The sequence below is a fragment of the Struthio camelus genome, chromosome 18 (genome assembly GCF_040807025.1).
Source record: "Struthio camelus isolate bStrCam1 chromosome 18, bStrCam1.hap1, whole genome shotgun sequence".
NCBI lineage: Eukaryota > Metazoa > Chordata > Aves > Struthioniformes > Struthionidae > Struthio > Struthio camelus.
The window spans coordinates 1,490,676-1,516,148 of NC_090959.1; the positions used below are offsets into that span (position 1 = coordinate 1,490,676).

The 25,473-nt window shown below is 46.1% G+C and overlaps 2 protein-coding genes across 8 annotated transcripts in view; both read left to right on the forward strand.

Moving 5' to 3' along the window:
* LOC104146941 (RNA-binding protein 12) overlaps nucleotides 1-12,206 on the forward strand; it is a 47,011-nt gene extending 34,805 nt beyond the window's left edge. For 3 of the 4 annotated variants that reach the window (XM_068911959.1, XM_068911961.1, XM_068911960.1), the window contains 9 exons: nucleotides 3,634-3,732; nucleotides 4,985-5,071; nucleotides 5,172-5,231; nucleotides 5,663-5,796; nucleotides 6,446-6,500; nucleotides 6,579-6,630; nucleotides 8,029-8,162; nucleotides 9,919-10,155; nucleotides 11,032-12,206. In XM_068911959.1, the coding sequence (XP_068768060.1) occupies nucleotides 3,634-3,732; nucleotides 4,985-5,071; nucleotides 5,172-5,231; nucleotides 5,663-5,796; nucleotides 6,446-6,500; nucleotides 6,579-6,630; nucleotides 8,029-8,162; nucleotides 9,919-10,155; nucleotides 11,032-11,148 (975 nt within the window). In that variant the 3' untranslated portion in view covers nucleotides 11,149-12,206. The remainder of the gene's footprint in view (nucleotides 1-3,633; nucleotides 3,733-4,984; nucleotides 5,072-5,171; nucleotides 5,232-5,662; nucleotides 5,797-6,445; nucleotides 6,501-6,578; nucleotides 6,631-8,028; nucleotides 8,163-9,918; nucleotides 10,156-11,031) is intronic. The other variant, XM_068911962.1, reaches the window with a different exon arrangement.
* Nucleotides 12,207-20,033: 7,827 nt separating this feature from the next.
* The window catches only part of LOC104146960 (fer-1-like protein 4), a 45,699-nt gene continuing 40,259 nt past the window's right edge, over nucleotides 20,034-25,473 (forward strand). For 3 of the 4 annotated variants that reach the window (XM_068912728.1, XM_068912730.1, XM_068912731.1), the window contains exons 1-4: nucleotides 20,040-20,152; nucleotides 20,240-20,295; nucleotides 22,370-22,458; nucleotides 25,128-25,227. In XM_068912728.1, the coding sequence (XP_068768829.1) occupies nucleotides 20,074-20,152; nucleotides 20,240-20,295; nucleotides 22,370-22,458; nucleotides 25,128-25,227 (324 nt within the window). In that variant the 5' untranslated portion in view covers nucleotides 20,040-20,073. Of the gene's footprint in view, nucleotides 20,153-20,239; nucleotides 20,296-22,369; nucleotides 22,459-25,127; nucleotides 25,228-25,473 lie in introns of all 4 variants that reach the window. The other variant, XM_068912729.1, reaches the window with a different exon arrangement.

Here is a 25,473-nt window from a genome sequence, read left to right on the forward strand (position 1 = left end):
AGTCATAAGAAGAATGATGATTAATTATTTGGCTACTCTGACCTTCCCCTCCCTTCCACCTCCCCAACACTATTTCTAAGTTATCTGAGATACTCTTATATATTGGACAAGCTTAAATGGCTAACAGAGAGCACCTTAATGCAATTTTCAGCTTCATGCGTTCACATGAACAGGGGGCTTATTCAGACTTTTTCTGGTCTAACTAGAAATTTCTAAGTCAAAAATGCAATTCCTTGAGGTTTTGCATATGATGACTAATTCTCTCTGGTCCCAAATTATGGAGGTAACAGAATAATTAAGTCTTACAATAAGTTACTACAAAAAACAAAAATCTTATAGCAGGTTAATGTGTTGAGATTTCTAAGCAGTGCATTGATAATGTAAAGGCTGTTAAAGCCATAGATCGTTCTAAGTGAGTAAAGGCTCTCTTGGCTTGTTCAACTCCTAAGCACTTTTCATTTGCAGAATTTTCCTGCCTTGTGCTGTCAGTGAAGAAATCGAGTGCTGGAAGTTTGATTTTAAAAGTTTAGCATAAAGCATGCGTGCTGATCTTTTTATTTGTGCAGCATGGCAAATCCAAAGAATTACTGAGATGATTGCCTTGGAAATAAATTTTCAAGTGTACTGGGGTTATTGAATATGTGGCGATGTTCTAAGTGGTGTTCGTGAGCCTTATCGTTGGATAGTCAACAGTTCTAGGTCAGAAGAAAGTCCTCTTGATACAAAAGTGAACAGCAAATGTGAAAAGATTGGCAAATGAGGGTAAGTATCCCTTTGCCAAACTGACATAAACACACTTCAGACATTCCCTTACATGAGGTTTTATTTCCTGTGGTCCAAATAGATTTGTTTTTTTTCAGAAGCTTTCTGTGCTTTACAATTCACTTTGGAATGCCTTGCTTTTTAAAAATGACAGATTTTTTGCTATTCCTTCGAGCCATAATTGTCAGTGCATTTGCAAGTGCTCCATTACGTTTCACAACACACCTGTGAAAAAGGAATATATTGTACTTCACTTATTGGTTAGGCAAGTCCGTCAGAATGGGGAATCCAGACTAAAATAAAGGAATGTTGCTAGCAGCCCTAAAAAATACAACACTGAGCTGGAGTTTCATAGAACAGTAGGGGAAAAATGCTGTAGGGTCTTTAATTATGTTGGGTAGTTAAACTGTTCTTTAATGTTGGGACAGGGCAGTTGCTTTACAGAAAGGATAGCTATTCTTAGTCACTTCTCCTGGTATTTGCTGCTCTGAAACTCTTGGGGGTTCCAGAAATTTATGTAGGGAAAATTATGCATGAAATAGAATAGTCAGTGAATGGAGAGCTCCTTGTACTGAAGTCAGTTTGATGTATGTCCTAAACATCAGCTTTGCCAGCCATGTATGAGGATTATTTAGTGGAAAATGTGTACTGAATGTGTATGTGAACATAAATCTTTTGATCAGATTAGTGATGCTATTTAATATTTCAGTAATTCTTTCTTTGTTGTGGTGCAGAGAGTGATCTTTTCCTGGTTTTCTGTTTTAAGACCGCCTCAGATTTGAGACACAACCTAATCTTCTTGAATCTTTCTTTAAAAAAGGGGGCAAATGAAAGTAGCTTCTCTCCCCCATAGTTGTTTAAATGCAAATAGTAAATGTGAGATTTAAAAAAAAAAAAAAACACACTTGCCAGTCCATCCATTTGATGGCATATGCATAAAGTAAAATCTATTTTTTCTGAATTTTAGAAGTTTGTCATGTGGATGGAAGGGACCTTTTACACACTTAATTACGTCCCAAGGTTCTTAATGAATATTGAATAGTTCAATTGCAAAGAAATAATTTCTCAGTAAATAATAATAGTTCATCAGTAAATAACTACACATAGTACCCTACAGTATTGCTAGCTGACCCCAAAGTTAGGCTGTGTTTCAGAAAGCAGTTATGACAGCTTTTGGCATTTTTATCCCATGTCACGTCTTTCATATGTTTGTGGCAGCACAGCTCTGCAGGCTCCATGCTGTGAATCTCAGCCCATTTTAGAAAACCCTTGCAAAAGGAGTTTTGTTTTAAGCCAGATTGTGCTCTGAACTAATAATGGAACTGGTTCTAAATACAGTTTTATTGCCACAGCCGAAAGGGCAACTTGAAGACAGGAGCAGAGTGGGGGAAGGAGAGGAGGTTGCATGGAGGTGGTAGCTGCTGAGTTCTCTGTAACAGTTTTTCCAGGGGCATTAATATGAAGGAGACCCTGCACTACAAATCCACACCCTGGTTTCTGCACAACAGCATCCTTGAGTAGACAAGCCCTGACATAACTGAATTGCCTTTAGATCGTTTTTCAAATATCAGAATTACTGAGAGAGATGGGATAGAGTTCAGAGAGGAGACTGAGTTGCCTGATGGTGGAGTGTGCAGAAGAGAGGAATGGAAAAGAGGTGGGTTGAAGAGGATAAAGGGGAGAAGTGAAGGCTGCAATCTCAAAAGTGACCTATTTTCCCATTGAGGGGACTGACTGATGATGTGGTGCTCCCTAAAGGTGCTAGATTAGGCCATACTTCTCCCAGTGTTTTGTAAAGATATCCCAGTGATATCAGTGGAAGATCCCTAGTGGATCAAAGGCAGTAAGTAGTCTTGAAAAAACCTTGTCTTCAACTTCAGTGATCTCACTGCTGAGTTTGACATCCTCACCTAGGTGTTATTGATGAGTTCATCTTGTTCCTTCATCCTGAGGAGAAAACTATCACTAGGCTTTATACTGGAGTAACATCAGCGTCTTGGTTACTAAAAGCAGTTCCCAGAAGGAGAGCTTATGATTCTGTGTAGTATGTGAACTGCAACAGGGGAGAAAGCAGCTCTTAGAGAACTGTTTCTTGATTGACTGCTTCTGGAATTACCCGTTCTGCAGTCTCGCCTGTTGTGTGCATTATAAATACTCCTTATAGTTGCCGATTTCATGGAAGCTATTGCTAGTGTACATCTTAGTGTTTGCTCTCAGCCACAGTTATTAACATTTTTTTATTTTAAATGTATTGCTCTTTTGCGTTATCTAGCTCAGAAGATTCAAGCTTTCATGATGATTTAAGCATAACTGGTTATTAATTAAGTATTTATAATTTGCTTGATATAAGATGCAGAAAAAGATTGGCAGTGATCCATGGAAACTGCAGTTCCTTTATAAATCCATGCTATTGCCAAGCATAATAAAGGAGTATCTTCAGAAAGTACTTGGATAACACCCTTTTTATCAGCTCTTTCCATTACCGTAGTTGCGTCCCTTGTCCTGAATTATCTCAAGTTTTTACCTTTGGGCTGTGAGATGTTTGTATGGGTTTTTTTAGTTTTGGGTTTTTTATTGCCTTTCATTTTTAAACTGAGGAAAGCTCTTAATTAAAGCAAAACTTTCACTTTGCATACTTAAATGGGTGAGTAGTTGTGTGTCGTCTTTTCTCTAACTGGGATTTACTCTGAGTGTTTCTTTTACTCTCAGGTCTCAGTTAGTGATATGGATAACACCAGCAGTTCAGATTTGATAGGGGAATTCACTAGCATCGCTGCAAAGCTGTTGGAAGCAGGAGATCATGTGGTGAGCGACTGTCATTCTCCCTAACGCAGTACTCTTGCCCACTGCTTGCTGTCTCTTCCCTTTCAGGTACAATGTGCAGATCATGATAGCGATGGATCACATGACTTGATAGGTGTTTTTGAAACTAACCTGACTCAGCTGCAGAAAGCGGGTGACAGCTCTCCGGTGAGCTTTCTTGATTCCTCCATTCCAGTCCGTGATTCAGTCTTTCACAAACCCCTCTGAATTTTGACCTCTGATATATATATTTTTGGTTGCTGTTCCAAAAACGATTTTTTTTCTGCCTGTATCTTTGTATTAGTATGTATGCATCTGGGAAAAATAAAACCTGGCATAGGGAGAATACTGCTCCATTTTTCTTGGGTGCTATTACCACTCCTGTGCCTAGAGATATCTTTGAGTCCATTGTCTGCTGGCTGCATGCAGTTTTCCCCAGCACTTCTACTTGCTTTTGCCTCCGCTGAGTCAAGCGGAAACAAAAGGGCAGCTTCTTCATACTTTAGTGGAAGAGCCCAGAGGTGGAGCTTGTCTCAGATAACATCTGTACCTGAGCTGGTCACCTTCACTAACTTTCTGGTCACCTTTCTAGCTAATGGAGTGAAAGAGTGGTTATTAGTGAAAGAGTACTTCTAAGTGGCCCTCTTGTAACCTTATCTGGGGCTTCTGTTTTAGAATAAGATGAATCACTTGCTGGTGGTGCTAGTTTCTCTCTGTTGTCTGTAGTAGAAACCTGAACTTTCATTCTCATGTAGATATCTGGTCTAAATTTAGACAGATCAATCCCCACACAAGACGTAGTAGCCCCAGGGAGCTTCCAGCTGCCAGACAACTTGATTTTTTTGGTTGTGATCCTAAGGCTGGGGGAATTATCTTCCCTTTTACCTTAGCCCATGTGAACTAATGCAAGCATTATCCAGGATAGTGATCCCCCTGCACTTGTGAATGTAGGTAAAATAAATATAATCTCTTTTGGCCTCTTCCCATTCCCACCAACTCTTCCCTCAAGACTTTACCTCCTCGTCTTCGTTCCATTCTGTTAACGTGGTCAGATTCTTTCTTGGTTAAGAGAAATGCTCGTATTCATGACTGACTTTTTTGCCCTCTGTTAGGACACCTCTGTTGTATGATTGCTCACAGAATGCCACAACATCATGTTGCTGATGAGGGAAACTTTTCTGAGGTCTTTCCTCATGTGTATTGCCCTGTGTTGGTAGCAAAAGCATCTGATTTAACTTGTCAAACAGCAGCCAAAGTAGTTGCAAACCCTTTTAAATAAAGCTTCAGAATACTGCCAGACCTTAAAATAATCTCTGAAGTTGTATAAGTCTGTCACCATTCTGTTTCAGTAATTTGTAATGACGGAAATACAGATATTACTTATTTTGTAATTTGCTTCTTGCATGCTTGCTTTCTCTAGGTGGAATTTGAATGCATTCATCCTGAGAAGAAACAAAAGAAAAAGAGCTACAAAAACTCTGGCATTATTAGGATAAAATCCTGCAAGGTAGAAGGATTTTGTTTATTTGTTTGGCTTTTTTATTTTCTGATCATAAAGAAATCTGCTTGCGTGGAGAAGGTGTAACTCTGTCTATCTGTTTCTTTAGATCGAAAGAGATTACTCTTTCCTGGACTATGTCATGGGAGGCTGCCAGATTAACTTTACAGTGAGTTTGTTTGCCTGCTGCACATCTTGGTAAATGACAGGAAAAAAGCAATGAAGTTATGTGATTCTTTTATTTGCCGTGTGCGTGTTCTTATGAACGGATGGGGATTGCAAAAAGCAAGTGATTTCATGGTTTTACTTTTTGCAATTGAATAGTAACTTTAATGGACCTGGGGGCTCTTAAACTTTTTGGAGTAATTGCTTCTTGATCTAGCAGCGGAAAGGCTGACTATTCCGTAGACATGCACGTACACCGAGGGGAAGAGGTGTGTAGACTTGTTTGCCTGTCACTGTACAGGGCTCCCTTAGTGCCTGGGAGGAAGGGAGCTGTTTGGGGCTGGTCCAGCCCTCTGATTCTGGGTATAATTCTTTTTTTCACTTGCTCATGGCGATGCTTCAGTGACCTGCTGTCATTATTTTCTCAACTGACAGGTGGGTATAGACTTCACTGGCTCCAATGGAGATCCCAAGTCACCAGATTCTCTTCACTACATCAGCCCTGATGGGGTAAATGAGTACCTGATTGCCATCTGGAGTGTGGGAAATGTAGTCCAGGATTATGACACGTACGTAGGAGGTTCTTAACTGATCTAGCCACAGCATCAAAAATGTGTCACAACAAGCGTCAGTGATAAAGGCTGATGGCTTGTTCCACAGCTCTGGCATTTGGATGACTGTGATGTTCCCTTTCCCTGGGAGGATCTGTGCAGGAGCTGGTACTTCTTCCTGCTGTGCCTGTCGCTACCGGGAGGCAGTGGCAGCACCTCATAGTTTGATTTATTTGCTTGATTTATCCCTCCAGTTCTGCCCTTTTTATGGCCTTGGATTACTCTGTAGCACAGCTTTAATTAGTCATTAATGCCTTGTTGCTGATAATGCGTTTCAAACACAAATACCCTGTTTGAATCAGTGGGAACATGCTTGCCTGCTTTGTCCTTTAGCCATATTGCCATTGGGTTGGCTTTTGTCCTGCTGCTTTGAAATGTCCTGAGAGTACTGTGGGATGCTGCACTGGAAGCAGTTCTGAAACTGTCAAGCTGTATGCCTGAAACCCTTGGGTATCTGGTGACTGGCCTAGGAGAACTAGGTGGTGTGCCCTTTCTTCACGGCAGGAATTTAATCTTGGTCTCCAACTGTTTTCTGGGAATAAAACAGAATAGTGAAGTATTAACAAAACACGTGTAAGAGCCTTTCTTTGTTGCCCTTTCTCTCCAGGGACAAGCTATTTCCTGCGTTTGGGTTTGGAGCTCAGGTTCCTCCTAACTGGCAGGTAGGGGCTTCAAAACACTGTGAGGTTGCTCTGTGCATGTCTGCGTTCCCTGATGGGTTGTAATGTCCCCTTTCCTAGGTATCTCATGAGTTTGCTTTGAACTTCAACCCCAGCAACCCTTACTGTCAAGGTGAGGAAACCTCTTTATTAGGACTTGACTGAAGAGTGGCTAATGTTTGAAGCGCTGCATTTCTTTCATAACTAATGAAAAACAGATGGAGCCCCAAGACATGCAGTGAACTAGATTTAGTCTCATCTGGACACTGACAGGAGTGAACGTGTGTTGAAGACTTCTGTGCAATCTGCCTAAGCTCCAATGAAGGGATCTGAACTTAATCTGATTGTTAGTCTGAGCTGAAATTTTTGTTGCTGCATCTTGTTTGCTTTTGGTATGTTATGGATGGCAGTGAATTCAGATTAGCCTGTGTCTATTCTAGTTGTACTTCCAAAGCCACCATCTGCTAAGGTTGTTAGGGACCATGGTTATTTCATTAGTGTGTGCATATGTTTGAATATTATCTTTTAAAAATATTGTCTTAAAAGCTTGTTTTCTTTACAGCCATATTCTTTTGTGGTAGTTATTTGTAGTTGTTCCTAACTCTCTTTAATGACTGTTTTGTAATCTGCGTTTTGAACTCTTAGGACTATGTCAGCATGCAGTGATATAGAATTATTCTGGAATGAACGTTTTTTCCTCAGTTCAGGTTTTTTCTGCTCTGGTCCGAGGCCAGCAACGATGGGATCTGAGATTTATTGTTAAAATCCAAGCACTTGGTCAGTTCAGCACTGTCTGCCTCATTGGGATCTGTGTCCTTGCTCATTAATGGTCCCTGCACGTTAGTTTTGAGAGAATCTTAGCAGTGCGGTTATCCCACTAAAACCTGTGTAGAGGGCAAACGTGAGCAGCAGTGGCAAATGAAGCTATATAGATATAAGCTAGGAGTAGGTCTTGTGCAGATGCATCTACACAAGAACGTACACCATTTAAATCAAAACTTTTAATTTAGTAAGCTTGATAAAAGTTGCTTGCATAGGAAAAACCTTGAGGGTTACTATTTCTTTTACAGAAGTGCTTGAATCCTGAATCGAGGATCGTTGTCAAGCATGCACACAAGGAAAAAGAGCATTACTGCTCCAGACAGCTTCTGACCTTTTTATCTAGTTAGACTTTAAGCAATTAAACAAAACGAACTGGAAAGTAGAAAGGACAAGGTAAACTTAGTCCTCATGCCTTCACTAGATTATTTTTCCCTAAATTCCCATCGGTTTTATTATGTTAGAGGCACAAAGAGCACTGTGAAGATATAGAACGGGGAAGAAATCCGCAAATCTTATCTCTACAGATGCCCACTGATTTCAGCAGTGTGCTTTGTATACGCACTGCAGTCATGCTGTTTGATAATTTGTCCATTAGGAGTTCACATCTGTGTGTGAGTTGTTATCGTTTGCTATACTATTTAATAATGCTTATAAAAGAATTGGTGAACTTGCAAGGCTTTTGTTGCAGCTTGCTTTCCTTATTGTACAGGGATCCAAGGAATAGTGGATGCCTACCGCCACATCCTTCCTCAGGTCCGACTCTATGGGCCAACCAATTTCTCTCCTATTATAAACCATGTGGCGAGGTTTGCGGCGCACTCAGCACAACAAGGGAATGCTTCTGTGAGTCTGTCCTTTCTTCTTGTTCTGCGTTTGCGTGTTGTTTCTATTTTCCCTGTTCTTAATGGGATGGAATGGAATGGTAAAGTGATTTCTTCTAGCTTGCTCAGGAGCCAAAGTTGGATCCTCTCTTTCCAGCCTAAAAAGAGGCTGTCAGTACTCTCCTGGTTCATATTGTTATGTACCTGTACTTGGTATGTAACGATATTAGCTTCTAATGCTCAGTTCCATTTATTTCTTCTTTTTGCAGTTTGCTGGCATGTTGAAGCATATGGATGAGCTGTCTTTGTCAGCTTTTAGGCCCTGGACTGTGTCAGCAGTTTCCTCACCCTAACCTCTCTCTTGACAAGCTTCATAACCTTTAGGGAATGCACAGTGTAAGGAGGCCATAAATATTTTATTCCAAACAATTTTGTACTCAACAATGTATATACAAAGATGAGCTGAATAATATCAGAGAGTTTGACCGTTTGTCCTGCCATAGTAGCACGCAGAATCAAGATATCTAGAGGACCAGATTAACAAAGCAGTGTGGTAATTGGTAAATTGATACGTAAATTGCTAAAATCACTGTAGGACATTCATGCTACTCCTCTGGTTGCATTGCAGATGTCTTATCTGTGTGCTTGTATAGCCATGGCAGGTGTTAAAATTCAGCTCCATAATTTAAAACTTCAGTCTGTTTAAGGACAAAAAGCTCATATCTCCTCATACGTTTAACTGATTTCATTTTGACAGCTCAATTAAAAGGAATTTTGAGGTACGCTGTCATCCTTGCTTCACGGTCTAGCTGTATCAATAATTTTAGTTGTACGTACATCTAGTTCACTTCATTCCCCACGCCAGGGGGTGCTCATTCTGACAGACTGGTAGTTTATATTTCCAAGGTATTTCTTGGCCTTCCTGACACGTAGGGGAAATCTTATTTCTCTTTATATGTTAAATGTCTCTACAGTTTATTATAGATGACAACGTAACTATTTAAATAAAAGATCTGTCTAATGGGGTGCAACCAGAATGACACTTGTGTTTGTTTTTGGAATTGAAAGTTTGATTTTTGTATTATTTTCAGTTTTAGTTACTATAAAAGAGTGATAGCTCATTTCAGAAGCAGGTGGTAAACCTTAGCCTTTGAAAAACAGAAGGAAATTTTGGACGCTTTTACTATGTCAGTGTTTTGGTTTGAGGTATTTTATTCTTTCCAGAAAGATTCCTGTGTGCCTTCCCTTTTGCTGTCTGTAGAGTGTCTTTGTGTCATGAGGTTTGTCACTGCCATGCTTTGAGATGTCTAACACTTCTAATTTAAACTCCTGTCACTACTTGTGCCAAAAAGAAGGCTTTTTTGAGGCAGTTACAATCAAGGACATAAAATATTAAATTTTATCCTTTTTGAAATGTCAGTGAATAAAGCAGCATCAAACAGTGAGTTTTGTAGGCAGCTTTTCTGATTTAGTAGTACTTTGCCCATCTCTAGTACTTTCTGCCAAGGAGTATAATCATTCTTTGTAATTATAAGTTGAGTTTAAGCTTCCATTTTTTTTTTTGTTTTACCTTATACAGAGGAAATCTGAAGTGCATAAGGAAAGGTGATAGGCATATGAAAACACTGGGATAAACATAAGTTCCTTTAATGTTCTGTTTCTGTCTTATCTACCACACCATCTACTTTCTTTTTCAGAGTAAGAAATTGCTCTGTTTGCCTTCAATTTTATGAGTTTTGGTGCTGAACTCAAACTGTGTGTTCTCTAATGTTTTTCAGCAATATTTTATCTTGCTGATCATCACAGATGGAGAGATCACTGACCTGGACCAAACTAGGCAAGCAATTGTTAATGCCTCTAAGCTGCCGATGTCCATCATTATTGTTGGAGTTGGTGAAGCTGATTTCAAAGCAATGGAGTTCCTTGATGGAGACAACGGTGTTCTGAAGTCCTTGACGGGAGAACCAGCTGCACGAGACATTGTTCAGTTTGTGCCTTTCCGACAGTTCAAAAATGTAAGTTATTTTTAACTTTAGAAGAGTCTTGGTGCCAGAATGTATGCAGTTATTGCATCCAAAAAATTAGCACTAGTCTGGAGAATTTATTAATGATGTAATGTATGAATTCAGCAAACTGTTACAGGAAGTGCTGTCCAAGCTGCTCGTTTCCAGTGAAAGCTGTGAGATGTTTGCATCCCCATCAGAAACTGACTGCCTTATCACAACTCCCCTGCAGCTTTTCTTAAAGAGTTCTTGTTTTATTGTTGATTTAGTATGCTGTCTCTTGGCCATTCAGAGTTAGAGGAGAAAAGCAGATGCTTTCTCTTCCCTCCTGGGATACAGCCATTTAGGCAAGGGACTGGGGTCATGCTAGACCTTATCTCTGTTTCTGATGTTAAGTTCCATGAGTGATTTAAGCTGATATTGGACTCCTCTGCTGTCAGAAGAAATCTTGTCATTCCCCAGCTTCTCCCTGCTTTTTCTGTTGAGACTAAGATTCACGAATATCATACAGTGAGCTGGACTGAAGAGTGTAGCCAAATGGAAATTAACCTTAAATAAAAGAGATTGCTAGTGGTTGTGTCAGTTTCCCACCTTGCTCAGGGTATGGGCCCTATAAAGGCTCTATCAGCATTGTGTAGGGAGGGGAGCAAGTGATTTCTTTTCAGCAGCAGTGCTCACTGAGACTGACTGGAAATACTCCTGACAATGCAGCAAGGAACCCTCAAAACAGTGAGAGAGATGTGAATGGGAAGCAGACTATGCTGTCTTCTCAGCCTTGTTTGCCTGGCAGGAGGGGGGTGCACTATGAATTCTGTAAGAGAATGTCACTGTGCTGATAAATCCTTTCTCTGCAGTACCCTTGATTTATTTTCACTGTTCTCCTTGCAGGCTCCTCGGGAAGCTCTTTCCCAGATGGTTCTGGCTGAAGTGCCTAAGCAGCTCGTGTCATACTACAAGTTGCAGGGATGGCCACCTGTGAAACTACCAGAAGTAAAGAAAATGTAGTGTGCAGCCTGATCCTGGCCACGTGTATCACGGAGGTGTGCAGAGCTGTCTCTGCACCCACTCTTCTTTTGCACGTTCCAGAGAGCTCAGTGCCTCAGGAATGCACCATTCGCACTAACTCCTGCTATCTGCTTGTGCTTTGTATCTTTGATCTTTCCTGTCCCTAATGGGAAGAAATGTAAATATGGAAAAAATGCAACTGCTGGCAGTTTTTGTCACGGAACAGTAGTTCTTATTGGTTTTCCACCTTGCGACAGCGACAGGATATGCCACACATCATTGCTTGGCATAGCTCAACTCCTGCTTGATAGCAGAATGGGCACGTGCACTGAACTGCACAGCACTGCTCTCACAAAGCACTGCTTCAATGCTGAGGTTGCTAGGGCAAGTATTGTAATCGTGTTTACCATAACTGTACCTATTGTGTATTCCTTGATAGGATTTTTCTTCTATCAAGCTGCCTTGGGAACGGGGACCCTTCTGTACTGACTGGTACCAAAGTCTTTTGTTTGGATGCCTGAGGTAGTTCTTGTGCCTTCATAAAGTGCCAGTATATTTTTATATGTAGAAGTTTATTTTTGAATTTCAGTTACCATACTCTTCAACCATTTTATAAATTACTTTTTTCCATTTGTAACAACTGCACTTGTGATTTACTGTTACTTTAAAATATTTCTTGCAATGTAAGAACACACTGCACTTTGCTTATTTGCGGGAGGATTATTGAGGTATGTGACTTTCAGAATCCAGCAGCTGGAAACTTTGAAATAAAGATGCTTGAATGATTTCCCTAGTGTCAAGCAGTTATGAAATGAAGAAGTAATTATCTATGGAACTCCAAAGAGGTGCTTTGTTTTCCTCAAAAATGTGAAGCATGTATTATTATGTGGTTTGAGGACTGTCGAACAGGCAGATGATGGCAAAGTGCAATTTCTTTGAGGCAATGGAGATGATAATTCATTTCAAAATAGGAATAAAGAAGGAACTTGGGCTTGTCATTGCTTTCCAAGTGGTCATTACTCTCAATTTCATAAATAAATAATCTGCTTTGATTTATAGCCACGTCTGAACTCATTTTTTTTCTTTCTGGGCTTTTTCTTTTGTTTTCCAGCAATATTGGTGTTGTGGTTTATGGAAGGTCTTCGCTATAGTATTAATGCTAGGCAGTCAGCATCTAAGTTAGCTTAGGTTGAATGTGAGGAAAAGCAGAGCAAATTATCTGTTATCATCAGTGGTGTTACCTATTAATCACCAAGACTGCTAAATGTATAGTCTGTAGCTCTGTCCTGCAGTAAGATGAGCTGTTTGTTTAGCATCAAATGATGAAAGAACTCACCTGTTCTACTGGGCACACAGTAATTGCAAGAAGAATTTGGGAGACTGCCCGAGTGATTTAGCATACCAAATTGGTAGGTCACAAACATGTGAAAGCTAAAACTTGGGTTTGAACCCACATCCTCAACCACGCTAGCCATTCTGGATGGTATTTGCCACCAAAGTCTAAAATACAGCTTGTGTTTGAAGGGCAGTGGAACCAGGAGCAAAAGATGTTTTTGCTAGTTTTGCTAGCTTTTCATTCAAATATAGTTTCAATTGTGATGCATTCTCCCAGGTTCCATAGCCAGCAGACATTTTCCTTCCTCCAGAGAAAGCGGGGATAGCTCTCCTAAAGTACTCTATAAGCACCCATTCAGATTCTTAAAAGATAAAAAGCAATCTTTCTTCTTGATTGACTGCATAAACTATGTTATAAGCATGGAAGACAGGGAATAAAACTCTGCAGTCTTCCCTGAGAAACTGGGCTGTGGCTGAGAACATTCTTTCTGTTATGTGTTCAGCTGCTTATAACCGGTAGGCAGAACTCTCCTTGAGTCTGTATCTGTGATCTGTTTGGGTGAATCTAAGATTTTCTTTCCTTTTTTTTTTTTTTTGGGGGGGGGGGGGGAGAGTGTGGAAAAAAAAAAACCACTTTGTTTCACTGGCAAGAGGTCATAAGCATGTTGTGACTTTTCTTTGCTACAGTATTTAGGGGCAGAATATGAGCTGTGAGAAAGCTGGGCAGCAGAATGCATAGGGAGAAATGGATTTCTCCGCTCTTGTAAACTTGTATCTGTTCTGCTCAAAAGGAGGGAAAATTAATTAATCTTCTCTAGTACCTATCTATCTCCATTGGCTATGAAGGGAAGTTAGACAATTGGAGTAGCTGTCTAGGCTAACGTTACCTGAGGTGACTGCTCTGTGAGAGTGGAGGAAAATTCAGACAAGTTGTTTTTCCTCCAGGTAAGTGGCTGAGATGCAACAGCAGAGAAGCTCAACAGGTATTGTTTGAGGAGGACAAGTACTATACTGGTATGGGCTGAGATGAAAAGCCATTAGGAAGGTCAAGCTTGGAATCTGCTAAATCAGAACTGCGCAGTTTTGTCTAGTTTCTCTCAGTCTTGACTCTTATTTTCCCCAGAGCTCCTTTTCTTAGAAACTATTAGCTAACTGCTATTAGCTGTTTTGGTCAGAGGTTAGGATGCATGTCCTGTGCCTTGTGCTGCCCCTGGGTGTAGCTGGAATGCAGAGTTACAGCATGTTTGTTGCCTGAGGGTAGGCCAGAGCTCAGGTTTTCTTCCTTAGAAGCATCTGCTGTTCTCCTTTCAAGTGTTCACTCACCCAGTGGTTTTCCCCATTCCCTGTCATTCCTGATCACTTTTTTGCTCTATATCCACAGCAGGCGTGTTCAAGCTGTGCCCCTTCTGATGTGTGCTGTGTGGGTGTAGAGAATGCTTTCACCTGTGCTGTCAGTTCTCAATGAAAAGATATGGCATGTGATGATATTCCCATTTCTATTTGCCCTGGCCAGGTCTGGTTGACACCTCTGGACTCTGGAAACCTGTGAAAGCTCTCAAAGTGGCTCAACTTGATCATCTGCTGTTGACTCATGGGTTTGACTGGACAAGACCAGGATAAGCATTAGAGGTGGTCAGAATTGTACCCAACTTTATTTGGCACCAAAAGTAACTTGAGTTTACTCTTCTTGTCTTGGTATCAACAGCGACTGATCCTCAACTCTCAAAATCAATTTTTGGGGGAGAGGGAGGAAAGGAAGGTGGTGTATGTCACGTGGTACCTGGCCCAGTGCTGTCCCACTAAAGGATGTTCTGTCATTCTGCTTGGTATTTCCTCTTGGACTACTGCCAGGTATCTCCCATGGGGTAAACTGTTACCAATTGCTTCTCTCTCTTATCAGTCTCTATGGTACAATGTTCATCCTATGTTGGTGCCAGCACACAGAAGCAAGTGAAGATCTTTCTGCTCTCACGTGCTTTCTGCACTAGTATTTAGACAGTCTTTCTCAAGGTTAACATCACTAGCATTATGGGAAAAGTTTCTTCATAAACACTTTCACAAAGACCTTGTGCTGTCAACTTCTTAGGCCTGTAGGGTTCAGGATCCATCACCCATGTCTTCCTCTGCATGGGGCCAACTGTTGTCCACCTTGTATCCCAGCTTAGCACTGCATTCGACAGACACTGAAACTGTGTCAGCAGGTCTTCCTGCTGCCCTGAAGGATCTCCCTTTCACCTATGTCACTTGGACAGCGACAACTTGCCTTACTACTGTTTTTTCCTGGGGCGGGGGGTTGCACACCACATAGCGTGGAGAGAAGGCTGCTCGTCCTCTGATCAAGTTATGCCTTTCAGGAGCTGTCCTGTAGCGTGCTTGGATCCTTACCAGTCCCAAGGGAGAGTGAAACATCCTTGCAACACTTCAAACATCCTCTGTCAGCGCCCACTGATGTGCATCTTATTTTTCACCAGCAAGGCTATTACGTCTTTCAGTGATCTTATGGCAAATGATAGTTATTTGCTGTCCAGAAGTGAGAAGTGTAAACAGGAGGCCTTGGTTCCCCAGCATAGCAGTTTCCACGCTTCCACTCATGATCTTTCCCTTGTTGAAATGGCAGTGGCTGAAACATCTGAACAATTGTTTTCTAAAGACAGGAAGGATGAGCCTGGGTGGTTTGGGAGGAGCATGTGCACATTTGTGCTTCTCTACTTTAAATCCTGAACCTGTAGATTTTGAACCTGTAGATTTGTGACCTGTAGATTTTAGGGAGAATTTCTGGTTGAAGCAAAGATATTCATTTTCAAGGAAATCTTTCCATGTGATCTGCATGTGACTACTGATGTAACACCTAAAATCACATCTGCAATGGGATGACTGTCAGAGTTTGGTCCCCTGACACCCCGTGGAAACCTCTGTTGTGGTCAGTCTGAGATTGCATGAGCTCTGTTCAGTTAAGGACCCACACTGAGATAACCTCTTACTAAATCTGTCCTTTGTACTTCAAAAGAGACCACAATTTTTAGCACTCTTTCCCCTCCCCACCCTCAGAGACTTCAGCCCTCTGTCACAACATGGATGTAGTTACAGTTGGGGTAATCAGTCCTGTAGTGTTACCATCGAAGGTGTTCTGGTACCATAACTTCTCAGCATCCCTCTTCTCTATCTACAGTCCTGATGGTTTTTCTTCACAAATTGTTTCCTACCTGCAGTAACAGGCTACCTTCGTAGCAGGGATACGTGGATTTGCAGCAAGCACTTCAGTCCCCAACTCTGTTGCCATCCATCCTCAGTGATTTATTCATCCCCTTTGCAGGAGTCCCTCTCACAGGAGGCTTCCTTGCCAAGAGGTAGACTTTCTTCTGGGCGTGTTGTTCATTCCAGAAACAAAAGACAGTTGCAGACCTGCTGCAAATTTAATAAAGCATATGTCTTCATCTGCAGATGAGGCCTCAACTACCAGCATCTCATCATCAAAAGAGGAACTTGGTTCATGTCCCTTGATTCTCATATTTCCCCTGCAGAATCACAGAGGAAAGTGCTGGCCAGGACCACCATCACAGCCTTCATCAAAGCATCAGCAGCATCTTACTGTGGGCAGAAGGGCAGTTGATCATCCTGTGATCTGCTGAGAAGTGATTGATCAAAAAAGAGCATTTTCAGGCACTGAGGTCTCCTGGTGAACACCCCAGAAATCTGTTTATGCTGGTCCTAGCCACAGATTCAATAGGCACCTCTATACTTGCTGTCAGGGAAGGTGTTTCAGCTTTGTATAAATTGAAAGCTACTGGATGTGGGAGCTCATCAGGGAGTGCTTCTCTTCTAGGGAAGCATATTGTCACATGTCCTTCTATAGGACACATAAGAATAAATACTTGGGACAGTTCATAACAGACTATGCCATGAGCTGCAGGCTCATATCATCTCTGAAGGTTCTGCTACCTGTACAGAGCTCCCTTCTGGCACAGAACATGCTCCAACCCCCTTCTCTGTTCATTGGGTTGAGAATCCTACTCAGAGGCTAAGATGTTGTGTGCATGAACTACAGGCCAGTCAGCCTCACATCGATCTCTGGGAAGGTGAAGGAGCATGGATACCACTTCCAAGCATATGGAGGATAAGAAGGTAGTCAGCATGGATTCACCAAAGGGAAATCATGCTTGACCAACCTGAGAGCCTTCTCGGATGGAATGACTGGCTGTGTGGATGAGGGCAGAGCAGTGGATGTTGTCTGCCTGGACTTCAGCAAGGCTTTGGACACTGTCTCCCATCACATCCTCGTAGGTAAACTCAGGAAGTGTGGGTTAGATGAGCAGACAGTGAAGTGGATTGCAAACTGGCTGGATGGCAGAGCTCAGAGGGTTGTGGTCAGTGGCACAGAGTCTAGTTGGAGGCCTGTAGCTAGCGGTGTCCCGCAGGGGTCAGCACTGGGTCCAGTCTTGTTCAGCCTGTTCATCAGTGACCTGGATGAAGGCACAGAGTGCACCCTCAGCAAGTTTGCTGATGATCCTAAACTGGGGGGAGTGGCTGATACACCAGAGGGCTGTGCTGCCATTGAGAGGGAGCTGGAGAGGCTGGAGAGCTGGGCGGAGAGGAACCTCCTGAAGTTCAACCAAGGCAAGTGCAGGGTCCTGCACCTAGGCAGGAATAACCCCAGGCACCAGCACAGGCTGGGGGCTGAGCTGCTGGAAAGCAGCTCTGCAGAGGAGGACCTGGGAGTGCTGGTGGACAACAAGTTAAGCATGAGCAGCAGTGTGGCCTTGTGGCCAAGAAGGCCAAAGGTATCCTGGGGTGCATTAGGCAGAGTGTGGCCAGCAGGTCGAGGGAGGTGATCCTGCCCCTCTCCTCAGCCCTGGGGAGGCCACATCTGCAGTAGTGTGTCCAATTGTGGGCTCCCCAGGGCAAGAGAGACATGGCAGTACTGGAGAGAGTCCAGCAGAGGGCTCCAAAGATGATGAGGGGACTGGAGCATGTCTCCTCTGAAGAAAGGCTGCAAGAGCTGGGCCTGTTCAATCTGGAGAAGAGAAGACTGAGAGGCAATCTCATCACTGTGTACAAGTATGTGAAAGGGAGGGTGTCGAGAGGATGGGGCCAGACTCTTCTCCGTGGTGCCCAGCAACTGGACAAGAGGCAGTGGGCACCAACTGTGACATAGGAAGTTGCATCTGAGCATGAGGAGAAACTTCTTGACTGTGAGGGTGCCTGATCAGTGGAACAGGTTGCCCAGAGAGGTGGTGGAGTCTCCTTCCCTGGAGATATTCAAAACACGCCTGGACGGGGTCATGGGCAGCATGCTGTCAGTGACCCTGCTTGAGCGGGGGGGGGGGGGGGGTTAGACTAGATGATCTCCAGAGGTCCCTTCCAACCTCAACCATTCTGTGATTCTGTGATTCTGTGATGTTTGGTTCCCAAAGGGATAGAGACTGTTTTACCAAAGTTAACACACTATATTCAAGTGAATGCAAGTGATACAACCACCCTAAGTGGTAAGGAATTCACACAAACTGCACTGGGAGATTGATAATTTTGATGTGCTTTAAGCAAATACCAGATCCACCCATCAGCAGCACACATTGCTAGTCTGGACGTCTCATTGTACAGCCAGAATTACATCACCTGCACACTGGCAGCCATGACTGGGAATGGAGTTGGTGCACGGAGCTTCCTACGCTGGCATAAACTGAACTTCTCACTTGCTTGGGTTCTCAAGGTGGTCCCAAATATTTCTGGCCTGGTGTTTTTTGCTGCTGTGCTGTGAAACAGCATCCTCCCCACCACTGCTTGTTTCCACCACCGCCGGCACTGCTTTCCTTGCACTCCAGGAAGTTCTTGTGTAATAAGAAGATAAAGGGAATAACTGCAGGGTTTGCTTTGAAGCTGCCCAGTGTTGCACAGGAATGATTCACTGCTTGGTGTTTGCTGAGCAGGATTAGTCTCCATGACCTGGGGTGCAACATGCCCTTTGTGGCATGCATGGGAGCAGGTGTTTCAATGCCACGTGCCCAGCTTTGGTTTCTGCCAGGTGGTGGATGGAGGAGACAGACCCCCCCAGGAGGAAGAAACATTTTCCAAAGCCTGATTATGCAATTACTTTAATCTGGCCTAAGTCTAGGTGCCAGAAGGGCCACGGCTGCAACATCTCTCATTTATCAGTGCTCGTGCAGATGTGCTGCAAGGTGGATCAGAGACCAAGTCGGGCTGCAGCCTAACCTGGCCCAACTCTGGAGAGTTGAGCTCCAAATGCAGCCCACTCCCAGCGAGACATGAGCCAGGTCTTCCTCCCATGCCTTGTTGAGAAGCCAGTGTCAACGCGCTTTGGTGCAGTTAGACCTTCTGCCAGCTGATCTACAGCTTTTAATGCCAAGCACTGTCCTACGGGGAGCTGGCACTAGGCTGCAATGTCTATCCCAAGAGAGAGCTGGCACCCTGGTAATTTCTGCCCGCCAGAGTCAGCTTAGCTCCTCCAGTTCCTTGCTGTTTCAATGTGTTCCTGTTTCCCTGTGCTGGGTAAGGTGCAAGATGAATAGGGGCTACTGAGCACACACCAGGCTGAACACAAGAGTTTCCTCATGTCAGGGGAGCCCAACCCTTCTAATCAGAGGGCTGAGAGCTGGCCTGGGCAGCTGGCCTGGGCGGCTTCCTTTCCCCACCCTCCTTCTGTTTGCTTTGGAGGGTTTTACCATTAAAGCTGTGATTTAGAAGCAGTATTGTTCCCCCAGCTGGGGGCACTGAAGAAGCCATTGGGTTTGAGCGTGAGCAGGGCTGGAGCACCAGCTGTGGGCTTCCCTCTGAGGCAGCTGTAAGCAGAGCTCTGCTCCTGTCGATCGCTACAGTGCTCCCACGGCGAGAGGCCAACTGAGGCCGGTGTCCTCTGGTCCCAGGCTTCACAGGAAGCTGCGTGCCCCGTCTGGGGCTGGATCAGGTTGCATCAAGTTCGAAATACAGCTGTAAAATGGCAGGCTCTTCCTTTGATTCCCACTGAGTATTTCCCCTTCTCCTTCCTTTCTAAGCCCCCGGGGCAGAGAGAGCCCTTCCCGGCCACACTGTCCTGCCGGTACCTGCAGCCTCCATCTGCAGTCGCTGACCCCAGCCTGCTTCCTCGGCCCAGGAGGAAGGGTCGCGGCGAGTGCTGGGCTGGGAGGCGGCCTCCATCCCTGCTCCGGGGCTGGGGCCTGCCCGAGCCCCGCTGCGGTTTGGCGCCGCTGGGGACATGCAGGGACGATGCCACCGGGGTAACGTGGGGCAAACAGCTACGAACAACCTCTCTGAGCACCCCCCCGGGGTGGAGGGCCCCCCTCTGCTGGCCGCGGCCCCAGGGGGTTTGGGCGCTCCTGGGTGAAGGACGGGGGCAGGAGCTGGAGCAGGACCTGGGCAGGGGCAGGGGCAGGGGCAGGGGCAGGGGCAGGGGCGGGCTGTCCCGCAGGGCCACCCTGCCCACGGAGCCCGCCTGGCTCCCTGGGAGGCCGAGGGAGGCCGAGCAGCCGGGGCGCGGCGGGGGCCGGCCGGGGGGGCAGCGGGCGGCCCAACCAGCCGGGCGAGTCGCGGCTGAGTCACGGCGGGCGACGGGCGCGGGGCAGCGCGGGCGGCCGCTCCATGGCGCTCAGCGTCGGCGTGCGGCGGCTCTCGCGGCTGCCGGGCCGCGGCGAGCGGCAGGTGCAGCTCAGCTTCCGAGGTGGGCTGGGGCGCCGCGCGCGGGGGGCGGCGGGGCGGCGGGGGGGCCGGCCCCGGGGCCCTCACAGCCGCCCCTCTCGCTCCCAAGGTTTTACCCAGAAGACGAGGAAGGTGCGCTGCGGCGCGGAGGCCGTCTACGGAGAGGTGAGCGCCAGCCTCGCCCGGACCCCTTCCGCGCCGGGCCACCTCGGCCCGGGGGTGCGGAGCCGGGCTGTCTCGCAAAGCCTGAGCGGGCTCCGCCGGCAGTTCTTGTGGGGCTGGAGGGGGGGTCGCGAAGAGGCTGAGGACGGACCGGGCGTCTCGGGGTGCCGGGCCTGTCGCAGCCTGGGCACCTCAAAGTGTTTCCCCTGGGGTGCCCACAAGTTTTAATTTCTGTGAGGCCGCCGGACTTGCTCCCATTTTCGTTCCCCCCGTGCTTTTTTTTCTTGCAGTGCTGTGTCAGCGCTTCCCCCGGCCGGCCCTGGGAGAGGGGGCTGCGCGTGGGGCAGCTGCCCGCCTGCCGCACTCCTGGGTCAGCAACACCCACAGGCTACACCCGTCGCGTCACCTTGGCTTTCTTATTTCAGCTGTTTAGTCCAACACCTTCGTGTGTATAAAAAGAGTGTAATTAAGCTAACATACAGTTTGGAAAGCCTGTCTGGTCAGGCAGAAAATGTACCAAAAAACCCCAATTTCTGCCAGATTAGTGAGCTCAACGGGTTCAGAACCGGCTGGGCAGGCAGCAGGAGGGACGTGCGGAGAGAGGGTAGGGCAGGGGGAAGGAGCAGCAGGAGATATGGGGGCAGAAGGGCTCTTTTCCTTCTGTCAGCTGCAAGCTGGTGGGTCAGGTTGGTTGTCAAGTGAATCACATTCTCCGAGTGCAGTTTCTCACTGCACCTGAGCCAGCCTGAGAGCTCCTTGCCCACCTCAAGGGAGTCTTTTTTCTTGTATCTTTCCACGCCCATGTCTGACTCCACAACTGGCCAGTTCAAGGACCTCAAATAACAGGGGAAGATGCTTATCTTCCCCTTTTCCCGTGGATGATGCTCTGGTTTCTTGAGCAGCTGATCTGCAGCCCCGTGCTGCTGAAGAGGGCTCTTGCTCTCCTCCCTGTCTTCCTCCATTCCCAGCCACATGGTCTGACCCAGCCAGCAGAAAAATAATTTCCTGCTGCAGTAGCTTTTTGCCGTGTTCATGATGAGATCAGTCAACTTGCAACTAGCTAGTCCCAAAATGTGGGGAAAATGTGTCTGGGAATGAGACATCATCTGTTCTTATCTGCGAGTGACTGGGATGGCTCCCGGCCCCGCAGCGTTGGTTTTTTGCTCTACCATATGCTGACCTGGTCCTTTGTGGAGCTGGCAGCACCGGCACCAGTGCTGGACGTGGGCAGGGGCAGGACTGCCATCGGCTAAGCTCCATCGCAGAGCTTCACTCACTGGGGCAGGGAGCTGGCTTGGCTGGATTGTGTCACCCTCCTTCCACCTCCCCATGTCCGTTGTCTGGGAACCTGCAACCAGTGGTAGAGCCAGATGCCAGTGAAAGGGAAAGGCATAGCAGGGCAGCTCTGGCAGTGGCCAGGTGCTGGGAAGTCCGTAGCTGGGAGTTGGTACACGTTGGGGTAAAATGGGGCCTGGGTAATGTCCTGACTGCCTGGCCTAGGGTTGGAAATGCTCTGCAGATGTGGGAAGAAAGAGGTAGGCAGAGGAACGTGCTGCCTCCCTCATAGTGGGAATTCAGGCTTGGCAGAACTGGGAGCCTTGGGGAAAATGAGGCGAGGTGAATTTGGGCCCTGCAGAAAAGGAAGTGTTTTGGGGCATGTGAAGCTCTCTGTCGTTAGCCTGATATCCTCACCTTAAAGAGGAGAGAGCAATAAATGGCTGTAACAAAACCTCCCTTTCAAACCTTGCCCTGTCCAAAGTTGGCTTTACCATACCCTCCGGTTGCCTGTCAGAGACTGCTATTTCTAAAATAACAGTGAGCAGAGCCCCGCATCTTCCAGAGAGTGGAACTTGCAGCGTCCCACCTCTGTGAGTCCCCACCGGCTGGCAGGGACCTGGAGCTGCTCCGGGGCAGGTCGTGGCATTCGTCTCCGTGCTGTTGCTTCTGTCCTGCTCTTCGATGCTGGGGGAAATTCTTTTCATTCTGATAGTTCAGCTTTATCCATTGACTGCGCTCTGTCTCCTAAAAGCTGCAAGAATGAAGGAAATAATTGACTGCGATCTGTGTTCCTTTTCAGCTCTTTCGCTGGCCTCACTACGGGAAACTCATCATGGGAGAGATGCTGTCCATTAAAGTTTACAACTGCAGCAAGGTTTTCAGTAACAGGTAGGTCCTCGGGGTTGTAGGGGTGACCTGGCCATCTTGGGGCTGGTTATCCAGGCAGAATCACTGAAGGGTGAAAGAACAACAGAAAGTGTGGAGGAGAGAAGCACTGGGCTTTAAATGGGAGTAGAAAAGGTTTCTTGGAAACTTGGTGGGAGGAAGACAAGCAGGATACAAGTTATAGAGGATAGGTACAAATATATAGTATATATATACACAGGTTAGAAATGGAGCTGGTTCTGGTGGGGCAGCAGTACTGCATATATGAACTCAAATAAGGTGAGTGATTTAGCTGTGCCAGCAAGTAACTGAGACTTCGTGAGGATCCAGATCTGACTGTCTGGTGGGACAAAGGTAAACTAGGACCATACCAGCCCTGCCAGGAGCAGAGCAGCTGCAAGGACAGGAACTGCACCCACAGGGACCTGCCCTTACCTTGTAGAGCGACTATGACCACCCTGCACCCAAATTCACCATCCCTGTCAGTGGAGAATAGCCTCAGGTCCGTGATAATAAGGTTTAACCTTTAAAAGGAGAGGTATTTAATCACGAGAGAACTTTTAAAGGATCAGATAGAATATAAAATGCTCATAGGAAGCACAGACACCATAAGTGTGAACTCAGTAGCTATACTAGCAGTTGTAAAACACTCCAGGGAAACCCAAGAGTACAGGTGACAGATGGAGCAATGTCGTGGAGTAAGTAATGGAGTAAAGACACATCCTTCAAGGACATGGAAAAATACGTATGAGGGATGCAGAGAAGAGTGCAAGCTCTGACAAGTAAAATGTAAGAACTGAAGGAAGATCAACAGGAACAACTTTCTAGAAATAGCTAGTAATACAAACCTTTTCAAAGCTATCAAAAGCCTGTCAGAGTGTATATGGAGGAAGCAGAAAAAGTGGCTGAACTTTGTGTCTCTGTTCACTGGACCTTTTCCTTATGGGAGACGCATCAGAAGAATGATCTCAGACTGAAATGTCAATAGAAACTGCTTAAGAACAAATAGCTAAAGCAAACAGTAGCAAATCACCAGGATGGTGCTGAGCAAAGGACTCTGGCGGGAAATGGCTGAGCAGCCACCAGCAGCATCTATCCAAGCACCTTCACTGCTCGGGGGCAGGTGACAAACATGACGGTTTAAAAGCCTTTGCTCAGTGCACTGGGATGCTCAAAAATAAGCGTAAAGAGAGGCTAGAAGGACTGAAGGGAAAATTTTGTTATGCCACTGTGTCGATCTGTGGCCTGCCCTTCTCCTGACTTTTTGAGTGCAGTCCTTCTGTCAAAGCAGCAGAGAGCTAGGAAAGCTAGACAGGAGAGGAGGAAGGATGGACAGAGAGACTCCTTCCTCTGGGGAAGGAGACCGAACAGACCCTGGACTTCAGAAAGGAGGTGGATCTGAGGGAATATGAGGTCAGCAGCTTGCAGCTGAAATGGTGTTGACTAGGGAATGATCTTCCCCACTTGCCTCTCGGGTGGACTGTGAAATGCTCAACCTGCAGCTCGCAGCCAACAGCAAGAAGTTCTGCTTTGTGCTGGGTTTAGTTCACAGAATCACAGAATCGTTTAGGTTGGAAGGGACCTCTGGAGATCATCTAGTCCAACCTCCCTGCTCCAAGCAGGGTCCTCTAGAGCACATTGCCCAGGGTCGCGTCCAGGCAGGTTTTGAATATCTCCAGGGAAGGAGACTCCACCACCTCTCTGGGCAACCTGTTCCAGTGCTCAGTCACCCTCACAGTCAAGAAGTTTTTTCTCAGGTTCAGATGGAACTTCCTCTGTTTCAGTTGGTGCCCGTTGCCTCTTGTCCTGTTGCTGGGCACCACGAAGAAGAGTCTGGCCCCATCCTCTCGACACCCTCCCTTCAGATACTTGTACACATTGATCAGATCACCTCTCAGTCTTCTCTTTTCTTCTCAGTTCAGCTGCTGATCCAGTTGCCACAGGGAGTTGGAGGCCAAAATACAAACAGGCTCCAAGCGGGAGTAACCCAGAGTTGGGGTTAGGAGCTGTTGAATGTCACACCCCACACATTACTGCCACTTGCTGGGAGCCAGGATGATCCTTTCCCGGGGAGAAGCTCCTTTGGGCTGGGTAGATTTTGGTCTGACTTGCTACTGACAGCCCTGTAGTTATGTGTTTAGTTCCTAATTATATATTTACTTCTGTGGTGCCTCTGCTCCATCCTAACAGTTTGCCTGGGAAGAGTCACCCAAGCTCTGGTGGCTTGGGCTGGCCAAGTGCGGACTTGCTCCTACTAAGTCCAGCTCTGCCAAGGGAGAGAGCTCTGCCAAGGGAGAGAGCTCTGCCAAGGGAGAGAGCTCCTTCGTGGTCAGTGGGAGGGGATCTTCACAAGCCTTTCCTTGAATCACCAATGAGTTTGACAGAATCACTTTTAGCAACCCTGTTGCAGGCACCTACCTAGGCTTGACCGGGATGGAGGCTGCCTTGGCATGACCTATTGCAGTCTGCAGAGGGTCTGAGGGTCTTGGGTATTTTAGGTGTCAGACCTCCTAGGAAAAGTGCTGTAGCAGTTCACTGCTGGCGGGATAAACCTTCTCTGTGGTTTGGAGGGAGTGTGAGCTAGGAGAGAGAAGACCCGGACACTCTGTCCCTCTGGGGGATAGACACTGATGCTGTGTATCATGTTGCTACAACCTGTGGTTTTGTTACAGGCTTCTTGGTACCCTTGTCCTCAGCCTTCAGCATCTGATGACATCTGGAAGGCTGATCCTCCGAGAGGCCCTCGTAGATAGAAACCACAGCGTCACTGGTGTAAGTCCTCTGCGGGCAGCCTGGGGATAGGCACCACTTGGCATCTCAGTTTGGCTCAGCATAAATCCCCAGGGCCCTGGCCATTCAGAAAGGCTTAACAGGAAACCTTGGCTGAAGGGTCCCAGGTGGATTTGGGGCTAAAAGGAGTCCAGATCTCTGCTTTGAACCTGAGGTCCTGTGGGATTTGTGCTGGCTGCGACTCTGTGAGGCACAGCCACTTGGATGGAGTGGCTCTAGGAGCATCCC